A 19,862-nucleotide genomic window follows, 5' to 3' on the forward strand; every position below is an offset into this window, starting at 1 on the left:
CCTTTGGTCTCAGCCCCATAAAATAGGATATTAGGATATTGACTCTGTTACTTTAACAGGAACCAAAATAGCAGTGGCCCAAGCAAGGCCAGAGTTAGTTTGTCTTTCCTATAATGACTGAGCTGGCGGTGGGTGACCAGGAAGGTAGAGAGACACTGCCCCATGACGTTGCCCAGCGACCCAGACTCTTACTGCTCTGTCACCTGCGAGGACACTGTCCTTTTCTTTAAAAAAAAAAAAAAAAATTTTTTTTTTAATGCTTATTTTAGAGAGAAAGACAGACAGAGTGAGCAGGGGAGGAGCAGAGAGGGAGGGAGACACAGTATCCGAAGCAGGTTCCAGGCTCTGAGCTGTCAGCACAGAGCCCGACGCAGGGCTTGAACCAGCGAACAGTGAGATCGAGAGCTGAGCTGAAGCTGGATGCTTAACCGACTGAGCCACCCAGGCGCCCAATGGTGTCCTTCTGGACAGAGTCAAAGCTGGTTCGCTACCTCTTCCACGTCCCAGCCACTGGGAAGAGGGGGAGGGGAGTGGACGACACACCCCTTCCTTTTCTAGAACCCCTCCCACTTCTACTGGCCAGAACTTCATCCCGTGACCTTGCTCGCTGCAAGGGAGTCTGGGAAGTATCTCAGAGGCCATGATCTTAGGGATTCTGCTAAAACTAACAAGGCAGGGTCAGGCACTGGGGAATAGCTGGAGGTCCCCTACAGAAGGAATGTGATTTTAGAGAAATGGTGTTACGAATCCACCCTTTACAACAGCAAAAAAAAACGCCAATTACATCCTTCCGATAAAGAATATAAAAGGTACATGATTAGAAAGATCAGATTGTCAAATGGGATCTGTCCAGTCTTAGCCAAGTGCGGGGTCATGACAGAGGTTTTATCTCGGGAAGGTGTGCGTTGGGCCGCTCTACGGCCAGCTGGTTTTCAATGACGTAACATGCCTTGTAGCTCTCCAGAACCCGGGCCTGGAGGTACGCCTTGTCCTTCTCCTGCCACGTGTCGGACTCGATGTACACGTTGAACGGGTCGTGGGAGTGCTCCAGCTTCTTGGAGCGGATGTAACTCAGCATGATGCCCAGGGTGAAGAAGCCGAAGAAGCCGAGCACCATGAGGATATAGAGTGCCTCCAGCTGGCTGTCGTCACCGCCAGGCGACCTGCGGGCCAGGCCTGACGTGTTGCCGCCCTGGTGAGCCGTCCCCTGCCACAGCGCGTTCAGAAAGGGCGTCGTGGCCGTGGTGTTGGACAGAATCATGCTGGGCTTCGAGTTTCCACTGCGGGAGCTCCGACTTCCCGAGAAAACTTTCTAAGAGAAAAGTGCAGTGTGAAATCAGCAAGCATGTGCCGGCCCGAACCCACACACGCGCACACATGCGCGCGCGGTTTTCGAAATCTCAGGGGAGACGGGCGCCCCAACGTACCCCTCAGTCCATGGCATGTGCCTCCTTGAATCTGCACACACCCTTCTCTCGCTTGATCAGTTGGTCACTTGATTCCGTCTTATTTCCACTCACCACCCCCACCCCCCTCCGAGGCGACCACCGGGGGGCTTCCTCCACTCTACACGTTGGGTAGCGTGTGCGTATTTGAGGTTATGTGCTGTGGACCGAATTGTGTCTCCCAGTTCACGTGTGGAAGCCCTAACCCCCAACCGTGACTGCACCAGGCGACGGGGTCTGCAGGAGGTAATCAAGGTTAAATGAGGTCATACGGGTGGGGCCCTAACCTGATAGGACTATAGCCTTATAATAAGAGAGAGAAATCTCTCTCGAACCACATGAGGACCCTAGGAGAGGGCAGCTGGCTACAAGCTAGGAAGAGAGCTCACACAAGGAACCAAACCCTTCCGGAACCTCGACCTTGGACTTACAGCCTCTCAAGCTGTGAGAAAATGTGTGTCTGTAGTTTCAGCCCCCCGTCTGTGGGATTTTGTTACGGCATCCCCGGCCGAAGACATACAGATGTGCTGTTGGGGTACATAGCTGCCCCTCCTTCCTCTTCCTCTCCCCACCATGACTTTATGGCCACTCCGGTGGTGAGGCGTGTCTGCACTCCTTTACTTCCGATGGTTGCACGGTACCCATGGCCCACACCTACTTCTTTTCTGTGCCTGCTCCCCCAGAACTGGATGCTGCTGTGGCCTCTAACTGCATAGGCAAAGGGGAAACAAACAAATACCCTTGTCCTCCTATGGACCTGGAAAAAGCCCACATTTCGTATATCTGGTGCCTGGTGATTCGTGCTAGTCAGACTGCTGTGCTCTCAGACGTCCTAGGAGGGTAACGGGCAAGGGGTGGTCTGTTCCAGCATGGAACAGCATGTGGATGGAAAGCCTGCCTCTGGATGGAAAACCTGACCTAGAACTCCCCTCTCGGGGGCCAGTGTTCCACCCTGTGCTGTGTTTGCCCCCTCCCTGCCCGCTGCCCTCTGCCGGGTGACTGGCACCGGCCACGCAGGAAGGGACAGTTTCCCCCTCATTTTAATCTGGATGTCACTATCCCCGCAAACCCGTGTAACAGGCCTGGGGCTTGTGAAGGCTTTTGCCAAGTAGCTCTGGGATTCTGTCAGGGGGTTCACGCGTTCAGACACCGCACCTTACGGTCACTGGTAAACTGAACAGGTTTCATTCGTACACAGTTTCTGGTCAGAAACACTGTGGAAAGAGAAATTCCAATGTACAAGGTGGGGGATGGGGGTGGGGGCTCCGCCTCTCCCACCTACGAGGGGGACTGCGATATCACATATCGTCTTGCTTAGGACACTGGTCAACCTAGAGCTCCTTTTTAGGATTGGCTTAATTTCAAAACTTCTGAGCCCGGCCCTAGGGGACGATGCCTCACCTAGAGGCACCTAGGCCCCTCTCCCTCCACCGATGCCTGGCCTGTCAGTGCGCCCCAGAATTCTTTAGTTGGCCCTCCTTTCTTCTCACTCTGCCCACCCCCTGTGTGGTTACACCTGCCCCTTCTGGTTCACCCGTGTGGCCATGACCCCAGCTGCCCTTCTGGGCACCAGAGCTGGGTGTCCAACGAACGACCTGCCAGGGATTTATTTACCTTCGGCCATCCCCACGGCCCTCCACCTCCCTCATGCCTCCTGCTCCGTGCCTCAGTGAGCCGAGTGGCCGTGTACCCACCCCAGAACCTGTCGTTCCGGCTCAAAGGCCCCCCTGAGCTCCTTCTGACCTTCGGGGCGAAACACTCCATTTTCAGCATATAGAGCCCAAATGCAAGGGCTCCTGCCCCCTTCTCTTGCTCCGCTGTTGTCTCTTGCCCAGACCCCATGCTCTGGCCAAGCCCTGTACACATCATCACCTCTTTGGACATCTCCAGCCTAGGCATCCTCCTTCTTGGCCCATGAAGCTCCGAAGTGATGCCTGGTCATGCTTCTTAATCCAGCTCAACCTTCTCTGATGCACGCCATGCCCTTGAAGGCTGTGTGCTCCCTGCTGATTGACCCATGGTCATCATCTCTGTCCCCCACCTTGTCCCCTGCAGCCTCCTGGCCTGGTGCCTGGCACACAGCAGCTTGGGAGCTGTCCATGAACTTCTTAATACCTCTTGACAGGTGGGCCCTGATTCTTCGTAACCGTAACCTGCGTATCTAATTAACGAATGCCCCTGAGCTGCCTTCAGACCGTTAGCTAAGTCCCTTTGGTCCCACGGGCTCAAGGAGCATGAGTGCCGGAGGAGAAAGTGATCAGACGTTGGAATTACGCCTCCACTCCGGGTTTGGATTCTGGCCCTGCTGCTATCTGGCCACACGACCCTGGCCAGGTTCCTTAGGCCTGCTCCGTCTTTTTCCCTTCGGGACCAGGGAGAAACATCATTGACATTTGCAGCTGTGGGATCACTAACCCAGTAAGTAGAGGGGCACACAGCCGTGTGCGCTCAGGGTCCCGGGTGTGAGTGCCTTGGTTTTTTCCTGCTCATTCAGAAATAGCAGCCCAGGGATTTGGAGGTCGGGGGTTTTAGGTCTGGCTCTTCCATGGCCGACCGTGGTGGCGCCCTTTACTTTGTGGAGAAGACGCTCATGAATAAGGCACAAACGTGTTTGTGGGCTCTCCTGACACCTCTGGGGCTTTTGAGTCTGTGCCCTGAGATCTGGGAGGGGGTAAGCAGGCTCCAGAGACTCCCAGCCTCTGATTCTTATCCCAAGCCAGCATTTCCCCCCATTCTAGCCACGGCAGTAGACAGGAATCATTTGGTAACATTTTTTTTTTTTTCTTCGAAGCTTAGACCCAGAGCTGCTGGTCTGCTGAAAATTACTCAAGACAAGAGGCTCTGGGCAGCTAAGATTTCCAAACAAGATGTCCAACATTTTCTTTTTAAATGACCTCAAACCACTTATGAATGCATAGAACCCTGCCCCGGGAAGGTACACAGGCCTTGAGCTGATAATGCAATTTTTTTTTTCTAAAAACACGGAATGACCACAGTTGGCAAGGAATCCCGCTGCTAATTACTGTTAGAGCATCCCTACTGCTTCACGACCATGCGAGATTGGAATCATGGTAGACCACCAGCAGAAGTTAAGTGGTTTAGAACTCATAGTTCCACGCAGCAAGTCAACCTCAGAGCAACTTTTGGAACTAATTCATATGGGTGGGATTACTGAGAAGACCTATTGCTTAAAACCAGACGGACTTTTCCGTGGCTGGAGAAAGTGGAAAGCCCACCAGGCCTCACTCCAAAGTAGGGGTGCTCAAACTTTAACATGCTTTAGAATCACCTTCTTGGGGTGCCTGGGTGGCTCAGTCAGTTGAGTGTCCAACTTCGGCTCAGGTCATGATCTCACAGTTCGTGAGTTTGAGCCCCACATCAGGCTCTGCGCTGACAGCTCAGCCCTCTTTGGATCCTCTGTCTTCCTCTCTCTGTCCCTCCCCCACTTGTGCACACACTCTCTCTCTCTCAAAAATAAAATAAACATTTAAAAGATGTTAAAAGGGGCGCCTGGGTGGCGCAGTCGGTTAAGCGTCCGACTTCAGCCAGGTCACGATCTCGCGGTCCGTGAGTTCGAGCCCCGCGTCAGGCTCTGGGCTGATGGCTCAGAGCCTGGAGCCTGTTTCCGATTCTGTGTCTCCCTCTCTCTCTGCCCCTCCCCCATTCATGCTCTGTCTCTCTCTGTCCCAAAAATAAATAAACGTTGAAAAAAAAAAAATTTAAAAGATGTTAAAAAAAAAAATCACCTGAAAATGCAGAGTGCTGGGCTCCATTCCGAGTTTCTGAATCCAGAAGGGTAGGGGTGGAGCCTGAGAATTCGCATTTCCAAATTCACAGGTGCTGCTCATGCTGCTGGTCTGGGGACTCCCCCTCCCCCCCACTTGGTAACCTATTGGAATCACCTGGAGAGCTTTAAAAAAAAAATACTGATGGACACCCCCGCCCCCTCCAAAGACTGTGATGTCCTTATTTGTGCTTCCTTGCTGGCATCAGGGCTTTTAAAAACTTCCTAGGTGATCCTAATTTGTAGCCAAGCATGAGACCCACTGGGCTATGGGACCTTAGGAAACTGACCAATCATTTGTACTGCAAGGTGCCAGGAAGAGTTTTATAAGAAGAGAAACCATGACTTCATACAATAATTTTCAAATCCCGTTTGGTTTTTAAATTTTCTTTTTTTTTTTTTTTTGGTCTCCTATGTCCCTGATGTAATGTGAACAGAAGTTGCAGAGAGAAATTCTCAAGCCTTCCTTTTACCCCAGCTGCCTCCCACCCGACTCACACTGGCACCTTCAATTATGCTGAGCCTGTCGGAGCCTTGTGCCAGGCCAGGAAAGTCAAGTTCATTAACTGCCTTTCAAATAATGACTCTGAATTTTTAAAGGGAAATCTTTTTCTTACTTTACACATAATTTAATGTATTGCTTTTGCGAAATGCCCTCGGTGCCCCCAAGGCCTGCATGCTGGGTCACGCGGCGTTCTGTGTAATGAGTCTCAAAATGAGTTTGGCAATGTCCTCTTCATAGTCAGCATGGTGTAAATGAACTCAATCTGCATGTCAGCTGGGGGTTTATGTCCCATTCTCCAAGTTCACTTTTATTATCATGCCAAAGCACTGCCCAGTGGCCACTGTTTCACGTTACTGGACTCAAATGGATTTGAAGAACTAAGCCAGCAATCTTAACTCACAGGGAACTAGGCTCCATAGAGTTGAACTGACCTGCCCAAGGTCACGTCTCTTATCAAAAATGCATCTAAAATTTAATCTCGTGGCCCTGAACTCACATTTTATTAGTACAGAAAAAGGAGTTCTCAGGACTTTGCAGAGAACAGACAGATTCTGTATTTAAGGTCAAAGGAGCTGAGGACTTGGGCACTTTTATCAGGTAAAACCAGGGCTACCCAAATGAGGACAGGCTCGTGACCTAAATATGCCATCAGGACACCCCCTCCCCTCCTGGGGTGAACCACAGCTGTTTGTAGCTTGCACGGTGTCAAGGGGGCTGGGGGAGGGGGCAGAAGCAGCAGGAACCAGGGAGGTCCAATTCCAAACACAGCCAGTTTTATGCCCAGCCCATGCTGGACATTCTCCCCCATTCTCTTTTTATTTATTTTTTTAAGTTTATTTTGAGAGAGAGAGAGAGAGAGAGAGAGAGAAAGAGAGCACACTAGTGGGTGAGGGGCAGTGAGAGAGGATCCCAAGCAGGTTCTGTGCGGTCAGCACAGAGTCAGACATGAGGCTCGAACTCACGATCTGAGCTGAAATCACCAGTTGGATGCTTAACCAACTAAGCCACCCAAGCACCCCCACGCTGGACATTCTCGAATTGGCCTTCCTGGGCCCAGAAAGAGGGGGTTTCTAGAAGTGTCTGCCTCAGCCTGGGTTTGAGCATCCTCATGCAGCAGGGACACCGCTCCCAATCAAGGTTAGTGCATTTTTTTCTTCTTCAAAGTTTAGACCCAGAGCTGCTGATCTGCTGGAAATCACTCAGGATACGGGGTTCTGGGCAGCTGAGCTGAGCTAAAAGCTGCCAGTGGAGACCACCTGGGTCTCCACGAGCCTGGGATCCTGGGAGGCTCCCAGCTGCACCCAGAGGAGAAGGGGGCAGTGAGTGACGTCACGCCGGCCTGGAGCATATCACCCCTTTTGCATTTCCCTCACAGGTCCTGGCTATGTCACCCGGCTGCACTGATAACACAGCCTGGAAGCTTTCAGAACAGATTTCCTAGCATTGCCACATTTCATTCTCTCTTAAGCGTTTACTGAGCAACCAAGGCTTCTGTGGCCGACTCCAGCCACACTTGCTGAGAGGGATAGATGCTGGGGGGAGTAGGGAGTGTCTGAGTGAGAGCTCGAAGATCTGAGTTCCAGCCCTGACTCCGTCCTAGATAAAACACAGGGTTCCCCCGGGGCCCTCCCTTTACTTATGGGGGTAGAGCAAGGAGAACATTCCTATGGTCTTAACAGCATTCCTTCAGCATTTCCTCAAAGAGCATCCAGTCTTGAAATCCTCACTGGCCTTCACTTGTATCAGGAAGCAGAATGAGGGTAAAACTGATTATGGATTAACCTAATTTTGGTGCATATGATCTTACTGATCCCAGAACTCGCGAGCATGTTTTCCCTGGAAGCAACTATCAATTATTTTCATCTTTATCTCAACGCCGTGTCCAAATTCCGGAGATATATTTATCCCTGAGCAGAAAAGAAGCCAACAGGGGCCCCCAGGCCCTTCCAGGATGGGAATATGAACTAGTGAGCTGGTGAGAGGGACCCAGCCCAACATAATATGGGGAAACGGACGAGCATTTCGGTGTGGAGAATGGACGGTAGGAGTCCCAGACTCTGGAGGGCTGCTGAAGTCAGAAGGAAGGCAGGTGGATTATCACCTTCAGCAAATTAAAAAAAAAAAAAAAAAAATCAGGAGCCTCAGTATTCTTATCCGAAAACTGGACATAATGGAATCTCCCCTGACTACACCACGGGATTCTGTGAGATATGGAACAAACCCACAACTTTCCTACCTCTAACTTCTGCTGCTCTCTCGGCAAGAGATCCGTGACCGCCATATTTCCTTGTCAAAATTCTACTGGCCCTCCAAATGCGTCCTCCTATGCCAACCTGGGTGTCAACACCCCATTCAGATGTCCCCTCCTTTAACCACATGGCGCCTTGTCTATTTGACTCATATGCTAATTGGTATTGTAGCAATTTGTACATTTGTCTGGGCATTTCCTTCCAGAAGCTCAGGAAGGTCAGAGACTATCTTGCTCACCTTGTCCCCACTCCAGCACCCAGAATGGCTCAATAAGAGATTGCTGGATTAAATCCGAATGCAAAGTATTAGGTTCGTTACAACCACAATGTGATTGCGAGTGCAAATAACCAACAGGGAATAATACACTCTTGAAAGAAATTGGGTGGGTAGCCAAATGAAAACGTCTTTCAATACAGCATGCTTTTTTTCAGTATGTTTTTATATAATAAAATGTAAGCTATTTTTATTTATATTTATATCATTAGTATTATTTATTTTGTATATTAAAATTTATACTACTAACATAGCTACATGTCTACACGTCTACAACCTGCCTTACTCCTAAAAAGGTTTAAGGCAGTCAGTAATTGTTGACAGTGTGGCAGAATTTTTATCCCTTCCCCCCCCACTCCTGGTAACCCTTTACGGTGTTTTCCTCTTCTTTTTTTCCATAATACTTAAAACCTGCTAATACAACATCATTTTCTTATTTATTATGTCCATTGCTTGTTGTTTGTCTTCTCCGCCAAAGCCTATGCATTGGACGAGGCCGTTTGCGCGTGATCTTCCGCATGTATCTCAAGGACTAGAACAGTACCTGGCATATGGTAGGAGCAGAATAAATATTCATAGGACGCAGGCATGCATGCATGAATGCATGAATGAATAAATGTTCCACTCAACTACCAGAAAGCCCTGAGCCACCAGCTCTACCTTCAGAGACTTAAGATGAGAAGACTGAGTCCCTCTGATGTCCTCACGATGTACTTTATTTTCAAAACAACCCACTTGCTAAGAACCTGTCAAAAGCGAGACATCCCGGGGCCATTCTCGAAAGGTAGATTGCCTTCCTTGGACCCATGCTTAGCTCATATACTCTGGCGAGTATATGAAATAGATGACAGAAAGCAGGTTTTTTGCCGCCTCCTTAGATACCCACAGATCAGAGTCAAGGTGCTTTCTGGCAACTCAGCACATATGAACTTAAACAATTGTGTGACCACAGCAAAGTTCCCCACCAGCCTGAACATAAATGGCCCTGGTGGCTACTGGCCAGAACCTTCATTAATGGAACCAGAAGCTCCTTCTTAACCTAAATGTGGACTCGAAATAAACAGCTTACATATAGCAGTTTAAAAAATCCAGGTGGGAGGGGGCACTTGGGTGGCTCAGTCAGTTAAGCATCCAACTTCAGCTCAGGTCGTGATCTCACCCTTGGAGAGTTCGAGCCCTGCTTCGGGCGGGCTCTGTGCTGACAGCTCAGACCCTAGAGCCTGCTTGGGATTGTGCGTCTCCCTCACTCCCTCCCCAATTTACAATCTCTCTCTCTCTCTCTCTCTCTCTCTCTCTCTCAAAATAAGTAAACATTAAATTTTATTTTTTCTTAAATCCGGGGCGGGGGGGGGGGGGGGGGACAATGTAACAGACGATAGATCCAAAACACCACCGCAGGCAGCTTGCTTCCAGAAGTTCCACATTTTCCCCAATTACTACAATCAAGATCAGATACCAACAAAGATTGCCCCATGCCTTTTCCCCAGGGAGAGGCCAAGGCCCAAGACCCTTCCTGGTCAAAAAAATTCTAACGTTCCCTCCGAGGCTGGGTGTATATGTCAGTATTGCCCGAGCTGGATGGAGGTCTTCGAAAGAGTGGGGACTGGAATCTTGGGCGGCTTTAGTTCTCTTTGGATGCTTTTAGGCATTTGCCGAGTTTTCTACAAAAGTGGCTGAGCTTTAGTAAAAACGGGGAAGTGTGGTCGTTAGTGGCGGGTGAGATCGTTTTCTGTGCGTGCGCCTCTAAGTGAAGCCGGCAGAGCCGAGAGCGGAGAGGGGGCGCGGGCCGCGCGCCGCAGTACGCGGGTCGCGGCGCCTCCTGCCCTGCGGCTGAGACCGGGGCCCTGGAGCCCCCGTCCGGGTCGCCCGATTGCGGCGCCGGCGCGCGGGGCGAGGAGCCGGGAGGCGGGAGAGTGGACTTACCGGGTCTGGAGCGTCCAGGCGGCCGGGTGCGCAGCGGGTCCGCCGGCCGCGCGCAGGACACCGACAGCCGAGCCCGAGGCGGCGCCCTCCGGGGCAAGTGCACCGCGCTGGCGGGCGGGGCCTCTCGGAGCCGGCGGGCGCCCCGCCCCGTGCCCGCGCGTCCCCGCCCCGGCCCCCGGCCGACCCCAGGCCAGATCCTGGCCCCCTAGGCCCTCCGCAGCCTGCGATCCCCTTGGATGGCGCCGGTGGGCTCAGCGCTGGCAGAAGGTCGCTATTACTACAATTGCCAGCCGGCCAGCCAGCTCTACCTTGCTGCAGGAGTTTGAGGTTGGCAGGCGAGAAGGGGCTAAGGCCAAGAGAAGGGCATTCCGGGAGTCCTCCCCACCCCCAGCCCACCCCCACCCCCACCGCCGCCACCACCCTGGGCCCAGCGCCACATTCCTTCCAACAGCTCCAAACAGTAACTTAAAGACGCTCCAAGCCCCGCAGACTCCTTTTCACCGCATCCCGCACCCCAGCTGTGGCCGCGCATCTCTTGGGCAGATGTATCCAGCACCTACTGACGGGGTGTCCGGCCCCGAGCTGGAGGGGCAGCTGTGGAGCAGACAGGTGCGGTCCCCGCCCGCGGGAGTCGGTCGCCGGAGCCACCCACGCACGCTTTGGCGCTGGCACTCCAAAGTCCTGGGGGCGGTGGGACCGGCCACGTGGGGCAAACCGCACACCCGCCGAGTGACCTGCCAGCAACTTCCCAGCAGCTGCTCGGGTTTGGGAAGCGAGAATGAGACTGGGCTATTCCCAGTCCTGCTAGAGCTCGAAGGGGGGGGGGGGGGTGGGAGGGGGGAGGGGGGCGGGTAGGGTAAGGTCCTGGCTCAAGGTCTGCAGGCAGGTAACAGAGAAAGAAGGTTCCTGACCTAGAGCCAGAAGACGCTCCCTCTAATTGGTCTGCCTCTTTCCCTCTCCTTCTTAGGCCTTGGCCCCCGTCCGCTCCCGGGGAGGAAGCTCTGGGAAGGGTCCACCCCATGTGACAGACACTCCAGGACTCAGCTCAGCCGGCCAAGGCCGAGCAGGCACCTCCAGGCTCCAGGGGCACCAGTACGAACCCTCATCAGACACTCTGGAAAGCCCTAAAATGTCCTTAGCCTCGATGTGTAATTGTACCGTGTGAAATCTGTTCTGTGGGGAAGGATAATGGATGAAGCTTAGAAAAGCTTTATGCATAGAAAGGTTCTTTGAGTTTTACTTGCAGTAACTAGAATCTGAAGGTCTCAAAATATAAAAGTGGTTAAAGATGGGGCGCCTGGGTGGCTCAGTCGGTTAGTGGGATTTCGGCCCAGGCCATGATCTCGTGGTCTGTGAATTAAAGCCCCATTGGGGCTCAGTGTTGACAGCTCAGAGCCTGGAGCCTGCTTCAGATTCTGTGTCTCCCTCTCTCTCTGTCCCTCCCTGACTTACAATCTGTCTGTCTCTCTCTCTCGAAATAAGTAAACAATGAACAAAAAGTTTTTTAATAAAATAATAAAAAAAGTGGTTCAGGATGGCACCTATGGGTATTATTCTCCATACCGGAATATTACATGCGGTCATCAAGGCAATGTTTACAAATAGTTGGTAACAACATGAGGGATCCTTCTATTGTAATGTTAAATGAGAAATAACGAGGCTCTAAATCGCACACACAGGATGCTATGCGTTATTTGAAGGCTGAAAAAACACACCACAATGTTAATATTGTCTGTAAATGGTGGGCTTATGTGGGATCTATTTTCTTATTTACACTATTTTGTGTTTTCCTTTTTGGGGGGGGCAATAACTCTTTATTCTTTAATATTTAGGGGAAAAAATATATACACTGTATCTGGAAAGTCCCTAGGTTCACCCTGCTCAAGGTCAGGCTGTATGCAGGTGGTCTCTTTTTGCCCACCTGTCCAAAAAGGGACTCCACTAGGGGGGAAATGGGTTATGGGTCGAAGCAAAAATGTTTATCTGCCAAATTTATGTAGAGCCCCTTCAGTGTCAGCTCACGGGCCAGGTAACTGTGCGTGGCGTGCCCCCCACCAGCTGTGACGTTACTATCTCCCCGGGCGGTGAGACAATGCCACCCCCGTTATTGTGGAGACACTGTATGGCAGCGTTTGCAAAAGGTGATACGTACGGGAGTGGCGGTCTTCATACCTCTCTTCCTGGTTCTCCGCGAACCACATGTGATGGATTGTTGGATCATGACAATACTATTTTTGTCATTTATTTTTAATGATGCATTATGATTGCAGATGAGAAAAATGGCACTCTGTGACTTGAAATGGTTTCTTCTTTTCTCTTTCTCTTCCCTCTTTTGCCCTCTTAGTCTCATCTTTGCCCAAGGAGCGGGTGCGACTGAACTTAAAATAATCATAACAATAGAGCTACAGCCCATCAAGCCGTTGGGTCATTTCTCCCTCTCTTCTCTTTCTCTCTCTGGCTCCCCCACCTTCTGTGCTCTTCTTGGTCCCTTCGTCGGGAACTGGGTCTTGGGAAAGGGGTGGCAAACGTAGCCCCCTTCTCTTCTGAGTGGCTTTATCTTCCTCTTCTGCGAGTTCCCACCTCGATGCAGGTGGCATCGGAAGTCAGAGCTCCGGCCACTCATTCGTTTCATTCTTTTTTTTAGGGAAATCTCGTATCTTAATTTTCAGTGTGGATGTCATGCTTCTGTTTCTAACCTTGCTCTGGGGAGGGAAAGGCTCTGCCCTCCGAAAGGACTGATCTTCAGTGTAACCCACCCGGGGTGTTTCATGGACCGTGGACCAAGATCTGTGGACAGTTCATTGCTGTTCCCTCCGGCTGCCCTTCGGTCGGCGTCCAAATGCCCCTGGATTAGCCTGAGGACATGCCCTGCCCCGTGACCCCTCCTTCTTCTTGCCTGTCCTCCCCTCTCCCCCATGGCTTTACCATCCCACGGGAAACTCTCATTTCTCAGTGAGAAACACAGCTGTAAGGCAAACAACCTTTCTTGAGTAACAACAGAGCATATCCTGGGCGCAGTCACATGCTCCGTTACGACATTTGCCACGGGAAGGACAAAGAGGAGGAAGGACACGGAAGTCCTCATTCTGCCCTGCTGGTGACAGATGAGGAGGTGTCGAGTGATGGAAGAGGAGAGGCTCACCCCGCCTGCCCCCTGGGGTGCCGCCCCCCACCGCCCTCCGGAGCTCCGTCGGCACCGCACGCAGGTGGCCTGGCACACGTGTCCGTGTCTTGTCTGACGGCCACACAGCACTCTCATCCCTTCTGCCTCGTTTCCTCGGCCAGAATCTCCCCATCTGATCCACTTGGTTATAGGAGGCCTGCCTCAATTTCCTCCCAGGGCTCCTCTTTGGCTGGGCATCCTGCACACAAGGGGCATCCTTCCCAAATGCTGAGGTCTCCTGGCATTCTCCTAAACCCTCCTAGAGGTTCTGATGAAAAGAAACCCCCCTCAAGCTGTGTATAAGCCGTTCCAGCTCCGTGAGCTCGCTTCCCACTGCTCTGCCGCACCCCCACCCCCAAACTTCCAGACCAGCAAACGAGGCACCTCCGTTCTCTGCGCACAGCCCGCCTTTCCCGCCTCCAGGTGGATGATCGTCCTCCAACGTGGGTCCAGGACATCTTTAAACCCCAGATCTCCAGCAAAGGTCTAGCCCAAGGGGCCAGGGGCCAGCTCTGTGCCTCCTGGCATAGGGTCAATTTGTTTGCTTAGGCTTTGAGTTTGTTTCCAAGATTAAAAAATCGAGATCTCTCCTACTAAACACTGAGATGTCTGGCTTCCTCTATACAACTCAATAGATCTTAGAAACTTTATGCTCGCCTTTGGCAGGGCGACAAGTGACAGGAGCGTGATTTTCCACAAAAATACACGCTAGAGAATTTGCCAAACGCCCTACCATTGCACAATCCGCAGGACCCACTGACTCTGCCTGTCTGTAGGGATTGCGTCTGTCGCTCCTGTTCTAGGCCTTTCCCTTCCGGGACAAAGCCCCCTCACCTGGCTGTTCCTTCCCTTTGCGTTCCTGGGAACTCAGGTCCTCCCTTGCTTTGGCTTTGCTAATTTGTTGTGTGGCAGGTGCCAAGTTGGAGACAGAGGTTTTGTTTATCCTTTTAGAGCAGCGCTTCCTAATTTTTCAGGAATCTTCTCGGGAATCTATGGCTTTCCTCCCATCCCTCCAAACGCACGCATGTGCAACACTTTGCCTACAGCTCAGGAGACTTAGGGCCCCTGGTGTGGTAGGTTCGCGGCTGCCGTATGAGGAGCCACCGGGCAAGGACTCTCTCTTCCGTGGATCAAACTCGACTCCGTGGTACTGATTCTGTGGGTCTCCCCTGTACGCCGCGTGTGGATGGATTGCTGGACAGCAAGACTGTCCACAAAAACAGTCATTTCAGCTGCCTCTGCTCAGGTCCTGGGAGCACCAGTCCTCATTCTTGGCATCCTGGAGTCACCTAAGGAAGATGATGTACCAGTTACAGACCCACCGACTCAGGCCTCACAGCTGCCCTTGCCTTTCCCAGCCTTCACCTTGCTATGAAAAGAGCACAGATCCAATGAAGAAAGCTTTTCTAAAAGAAATAACAGCGTGGTTCACCACCCCACCCCCTCACCCCCTTTCTGTCCCGGAATAACGATATGCTGATAGGAACATGGATAAATTAATTACACTCTGGAATGCTATTCATTGCTAGGAAAGAACACTGAATCTACACATAAGGCGCTTGACATTTGAATACAAACATTGCCCTTATAAGGTTTCTTTTAAAACCCTATTGATCCAGTTTACGCAGGATTTATAGGTATAATCCTTTTAAACGCCGTGGCTTCAGAATCACAGAGGTGGCACTATGCCCAGTGCCAGAGTCAGCCAAAGAACAAGGCAACTGCGGGAATGAGATTAGCATCTCTTCAGTTCCTTGTATGTCTGATACTATTTTGCCGTTCCTCCAATTCCTGATTACACAGAAGCCCCGTTGTGGCCCACGTCCCTGAAAAGCAAGGACACCGGCAAGCCGGAACCGAGAACCAGCGCAGGCAGCCTTTCTGGGAATGTGTGCGAAGGTCACTTTTTAGAGATGGGACTGTCCACAGCCATTGTCGCGATTTCGGTGCTGTTGCAACCAGGACCTTCTGCCTGGAAGTCCGGATTAATGCCAGAGGCCGTGAGCGGGGATTGAAGCGATAGGCGAAGAAATCAGAGGTGGTACCTGGCATGACCTGGAGGAGGAGAGGAAATGTATTCAGAGGGAATCCTTAGAAAAGCAAATTCCAGGAGCGCCTCTGTGGCTCCGTCGGCTAAGCGGCCGACTTCTGCTCACATCACGATCTCACGGTTCGCGAGTTCGAGCCCCACGTCGGGCTCTGCGCTGACAGCGCGGAGCTTGCTTGGGATTCTCTCTCTCCCGCTCTCTGCCCCTCCCCCACTTGCACTCTCTCTCTCTCTCTGTCTCTCTCTCTCGAAATAAATAAATAAACTTAAAAAAAAAAGCAAATGCCAAAATACCTTCAACTGTGAAATATGTAAACAGTGAAAAGATTTTGATGACAACCTTGATCTTCGAATCCTTATTCTAAGGAATATCTAGTCTGAACTCAGACTCCCTCCCTTACCATTTGTCTCAATAAATGAATCTTCTCTTTTGATAACTGCTCAGTTTATTTATTTGTCATGCTTATCTGCTTTTGAGAGAGAGAGAGAGAGAGAGAGTTGGGGAGGGGCAGAGAGAGAGGGAGATGCAGAATCCAAAGCAGGCTCCAGGCTCGGAACTGTCAGCACCGAGCCTTACGTGGGGCTCGAACTTGTGAACCTCGAGATCGTGACTGAGCCAAAGTCAGAAGCTCGACCCACCCAGTCACCCAGGCGCCCCAGATGACTGGTCAGTTTGAGTATTTACCGAGCTCTTCCTAGATGGGCGGGGTGGAGGACCCCCAATCCAAGGTATGTCCAACTTCATCCACCTTGAAGAGTAGAGCTGAGAGGCCACCCTGTTCTCTTCACCAGCCTCCCCCTGGCCCTCCTCAACACACACAAAGTCTTTCTGGCAGAAGTGCAGTCTCTCCCTGCTGGGGACTGCTGTGCCAACATTGCCCTTATGTTTTATTTATTTATTTATTTATTTATTTATTTATTTATCTATTTTGAGAGAGAGAGAGAGAGAGCATTCAAGAGTGTGCGTGCAAGCGGGGGAGGAGCAGAGAGAGGCTCGAAGGCAGGCCCTACACTGTCAGCGTGGAGTCCATGGCGGGGTTTGAGCCCACGAACCAAGAGACCATGACCTGAGCCAAACCCAAAAGTTGGACACTTAACCAACTGAGCCACCCAGGCACCCCTGTCGTTGTTGTTTTTAAGCCCAGTCAGTTCCGATAGCACACGGTGTCACCTTTGACCATGGCCCTCTGTCCCCCAAAGCTCTCAGAACTATTCTTTTCTCATTTCTGAAGCACCGACCACCACCACCCCCGCCCCCCCCCACCACCACCAAAAGACCAGCACATATCAGCTTTTGCCAGGAATCCACCAAGAGTTTCCAGGCTGATCTCCTAGCCCAGGAGACCCTCTTCCTCTATCCTTGAGAGGTCCATTTTACCACGCTTCCTTTTCTAGCTCATGTGACAGTGATTGACCATCACATCCGCCCTCCTTGTCAGCTGCCCCAAAGGACAAGCTCTACCAACTGATCTGCCGTCAGTCCCCTGCTGTAACCAGCAAGGAACGTAACAAGTGGACGGGGATTCATGGATATTTCTTGAGGAAATAGCTGGTTACTTGTCCCTGATTTGGGGGACACCCCTTTCGGGACCAGCCGTAGACCAGACTGTATCACCCGGCGGTCCTGAGCATGACAGAATCTCCGTGAACATCTGCTGAGTCAAGTTGAATTTCATGGAATGTCAGAGTGTGGAAATTTGGACTAGAAAAGCAACTAGGAGGAATAAGTGTGAATGGCAGTATCTAAATTAAAATCCGTGTTGTGCCAGACCTTTTCTACACGGATTTTGCTCGTTTGGAAATCACAAAATGCCCAAGGTATCAGAAGCGCTGACCACTGGCCAAGGGAACTGTCGATAACAAATGCCACGATTATTTAGTGTTCCATCTCCCGTGTCAGCGAGTGACCCGAGACTAAAATGAGAAAGAACTCGGAGCCCTGGGGCGGGGGGGGGGGGGGGGGGGGGAGTCCTGCCTCTACAACTAACCGGCCGGTCACTAGAGCTGAGCCGAGGCACCTGAACTCTCCCTTGCTTGTTTTGCTCATTTGCGACTCCGGTGGTAAGAAGTCTTGCTCTATTTGACTTGGCTTGGTGTGCTGAGTAAAATAGCTTCTTTCCATCCCTGTGCAACAAGGCAGGGAATTTAAAATAAGAAAGATAGGGGAGGAGTGTTCCGGACAAGACGGCTCAATGAGTTCGTGCTTTGATCCATCGTTCAGCTCTGAGCACAGCCATGGCAGATAAGGTGCAAAAATAGAAAGCTAAAAAGGGACGCCTGGCTCACAGAGGCAGTGAAAAAACTGCCAGAAGCCTCTGACCCACGGGGCTCTTTGGCTAAAATCAGCAGGGGGTTTAGCTCCTCTGGGCAAACCCAACAGGCAAACGCCCAAGATGCCAGACGGGCACCAAGTTACTTGAAGTCAGGAGCTGGGTGGGAGCCCTGAAAGAAAGAAATGGTGGAAAGAAACCATTGCCTGGAGACTCAGGTTCTAGAAGGATGAGGGTCTAAGAATGCGGGGCTGGAGACCCAACCCCTCCCCCCCACCGGAAACTGAGCCTGGTCACATAGTGGCCTCAAGACTGCATGGATGTCCCCAGGATCACTATGGGACAGAACCCCCAAAGTCCCCTTATCAAATCTGGTCCAGGATGACATTCCAGAGTCAGGGTGGAAGTTATGACAGCATGCTGGCCAGGGAAGGGCTGGCTGGGTGAGGGGGAGGCAGATAGAAACGAAAATAAAGTACAAAAAGAAGCCCAAAAAAACCCCAAAACCCCATTCAAAAGGAGCCTAAAAATAAGAATTCTAAAACATGTGAAAACATCTATTATTAAGGACAAGTCAAAAGTCCTTAACTCATTTTATGAAGCAGGAACACTGATACTAAACCGCTTGAGGACAGGATAAAAATGGAAAATCACGTGTCAGCATCAACCCTGAAAATGATTGCAGGGAGGCCAGGTAAAAATATTAGCAAACTGAATTCAACAAGTCTTTTTTTTTTTTTTTTTTTTAAATGTTTATTGATTTTTGACAGAGACAGAGTGTGAGTGGGGTAGAGGCAGAGAGAGGGAGAGAGAGACACAGAATCCGAAGCAGGCTCCAGGCTCCGAGCCCTCCGCACAGAGCCCGACGCGGGGTTTGAACCCACGAACCGCGAGATCATGACCTGAGCCGAAGTCAGAGGCTTAACCGACTGAGCCACCCAGGTGCCCCCGAATTCAGCAATTCTTAAATCAACACTATATCATAACAAAGGTAGGTTCATTCCGGGAATGCCAGGTTGGTTTAACATGGTCTAATATAAGAAAATCGATGTATGGAAGTAACGTATTAGTAGTATTAATATTGACATTAATATTAATGATGCAATGATTAATTTAATTTAGTTTATTTTTTAAATATTTAGTTTTGAGGGGGGGGAGAGACAGAGAATCCCAAATAGGCTCCGTGCTGACAGCAGAGAGCCCAATGTGGAGCTTGAACTCACACACCATGAGATCATGACCTGAGGTGAAGTTGGACACTTAACTGACTGAGCTACCCAGGTGCCCCACGTAATGGTTAATTTTATATTACAACTTGGCTGGGCCATACGGTGCCCAGGTATTTGGTCAAACATTATTCTGGGTATTTCTGTGAGTGTGTTTTGCAATGAGATTATCATTAACATCTATAGACTGAGTGAAGCAAATTATACTCCTCAATGTGGGTGGGCCTTACCCAATCAGTGGAAGACCTGATTAGAACAAAAGTCTGACTCTCAAGTAAGAGAGAATTCTCCTGCCTGAAAGCCTTTGAAATAGGACATAGGCTCTTTCTGGTTCTATAGCAGCCTACGGCCCCTCAGACAAAAATTGGGACAGCAGCTCTGTAGATTTTCTATTTGTCAGGTGATCCAATTCCTTAAAATAAATTTTTTATAATCTATTGGTCCTGTTTCTCTGGAGAACTTCAACCTATGCATATGTTATTAGCATTAAATTTACTTAAGTGATTAATTTTACAGGGGAAAAACCACATGAGCATTCCTTTCTTTCTTTCTTTTTAATGCTTATTCATTATTTTTTGAGAGAGAGACAGAGAGACAGAGTGCTAGCAGGGAGGGACAGAGTGAGAGGGAGACATAGAATCTGAAGCAGGTTCCAGGCTCTGAGCTGCCAGCATAGAGCCCGATGCGGGGCTGGAACCCACGAACCATGAGATCATGACCTGAGCCGAAGTCAGACACTTAACCCACTGAGCCACCCAGGCACCCCTGAGCACTCGTTTCTTTATTTAGTTAACATCTGTGTATTGAGCACGTATTATGTGCGGGCATTGTTTATTTATTTTGAGAGAGAGAGCACAGGAGCGGGGAGGGGCAGACAGAGAAGGAGACAGAGAATCCCAAACAGCCTCCCAAGCGGCCGGTGCAGAGCCTGCCTTGGGGCTCGGACTCACGAATGTGAGATCAAGACGTGAGCTGA

At 50.8% G+C, this 19,862-nt stretch overlaps 1 protein-coding gene across 1 annotated transcript; it reads right to left on the reverse strand.

Moving 5' to 3' along the window:
* Positions 1-234: 234 nt before the first annotated feature.
* Positions 235-10,284, reverse strand: KCNE1 (potassium voltage-gated channel subfamily E regulatory subunit 1). The gene is made up of 2 exons (XM_086675920.1): positions 10,181-10,284; positions 235-1,312 (listed from the first exon to the last, which is right to left on the reverse strand). Exon 2 carries the CDS (start codon positions 1,259-1,261, stop codon positions 872-874), a length of 390 nt encoding a protein of 129 aa, XP_086532046.1. The 5' UTR covers positions 1,262-1,312; positions 10,181-10,284; the 3' UTR covers positions 235-871.
* Positions 10,285-19,862: the final 9,578 nt, after the last annotated feature.

Source organism: Puma concolor, chromosome C2 (assembly GCF_028749965.1).
Source record: "Puma concolor isolate L17-30 chromosome C2, mPumCon1.1.hap2, whole genome shotgun sequence".
Taxonomy (NCBI): Eukaryota; Metazoa; Chordata; class Mammalia; order Carnivora; family Felidae; genus Puma; species Puma concolor.

Coding starts and splice junctions, on each gene's coding strand:
- KCNE1 (XM_086675920.1), bottom strand. CDS start 1,261: ATGATTCTGTCCAACACCACGGCCACGACGCCCTTTCTGAACGCGCTG.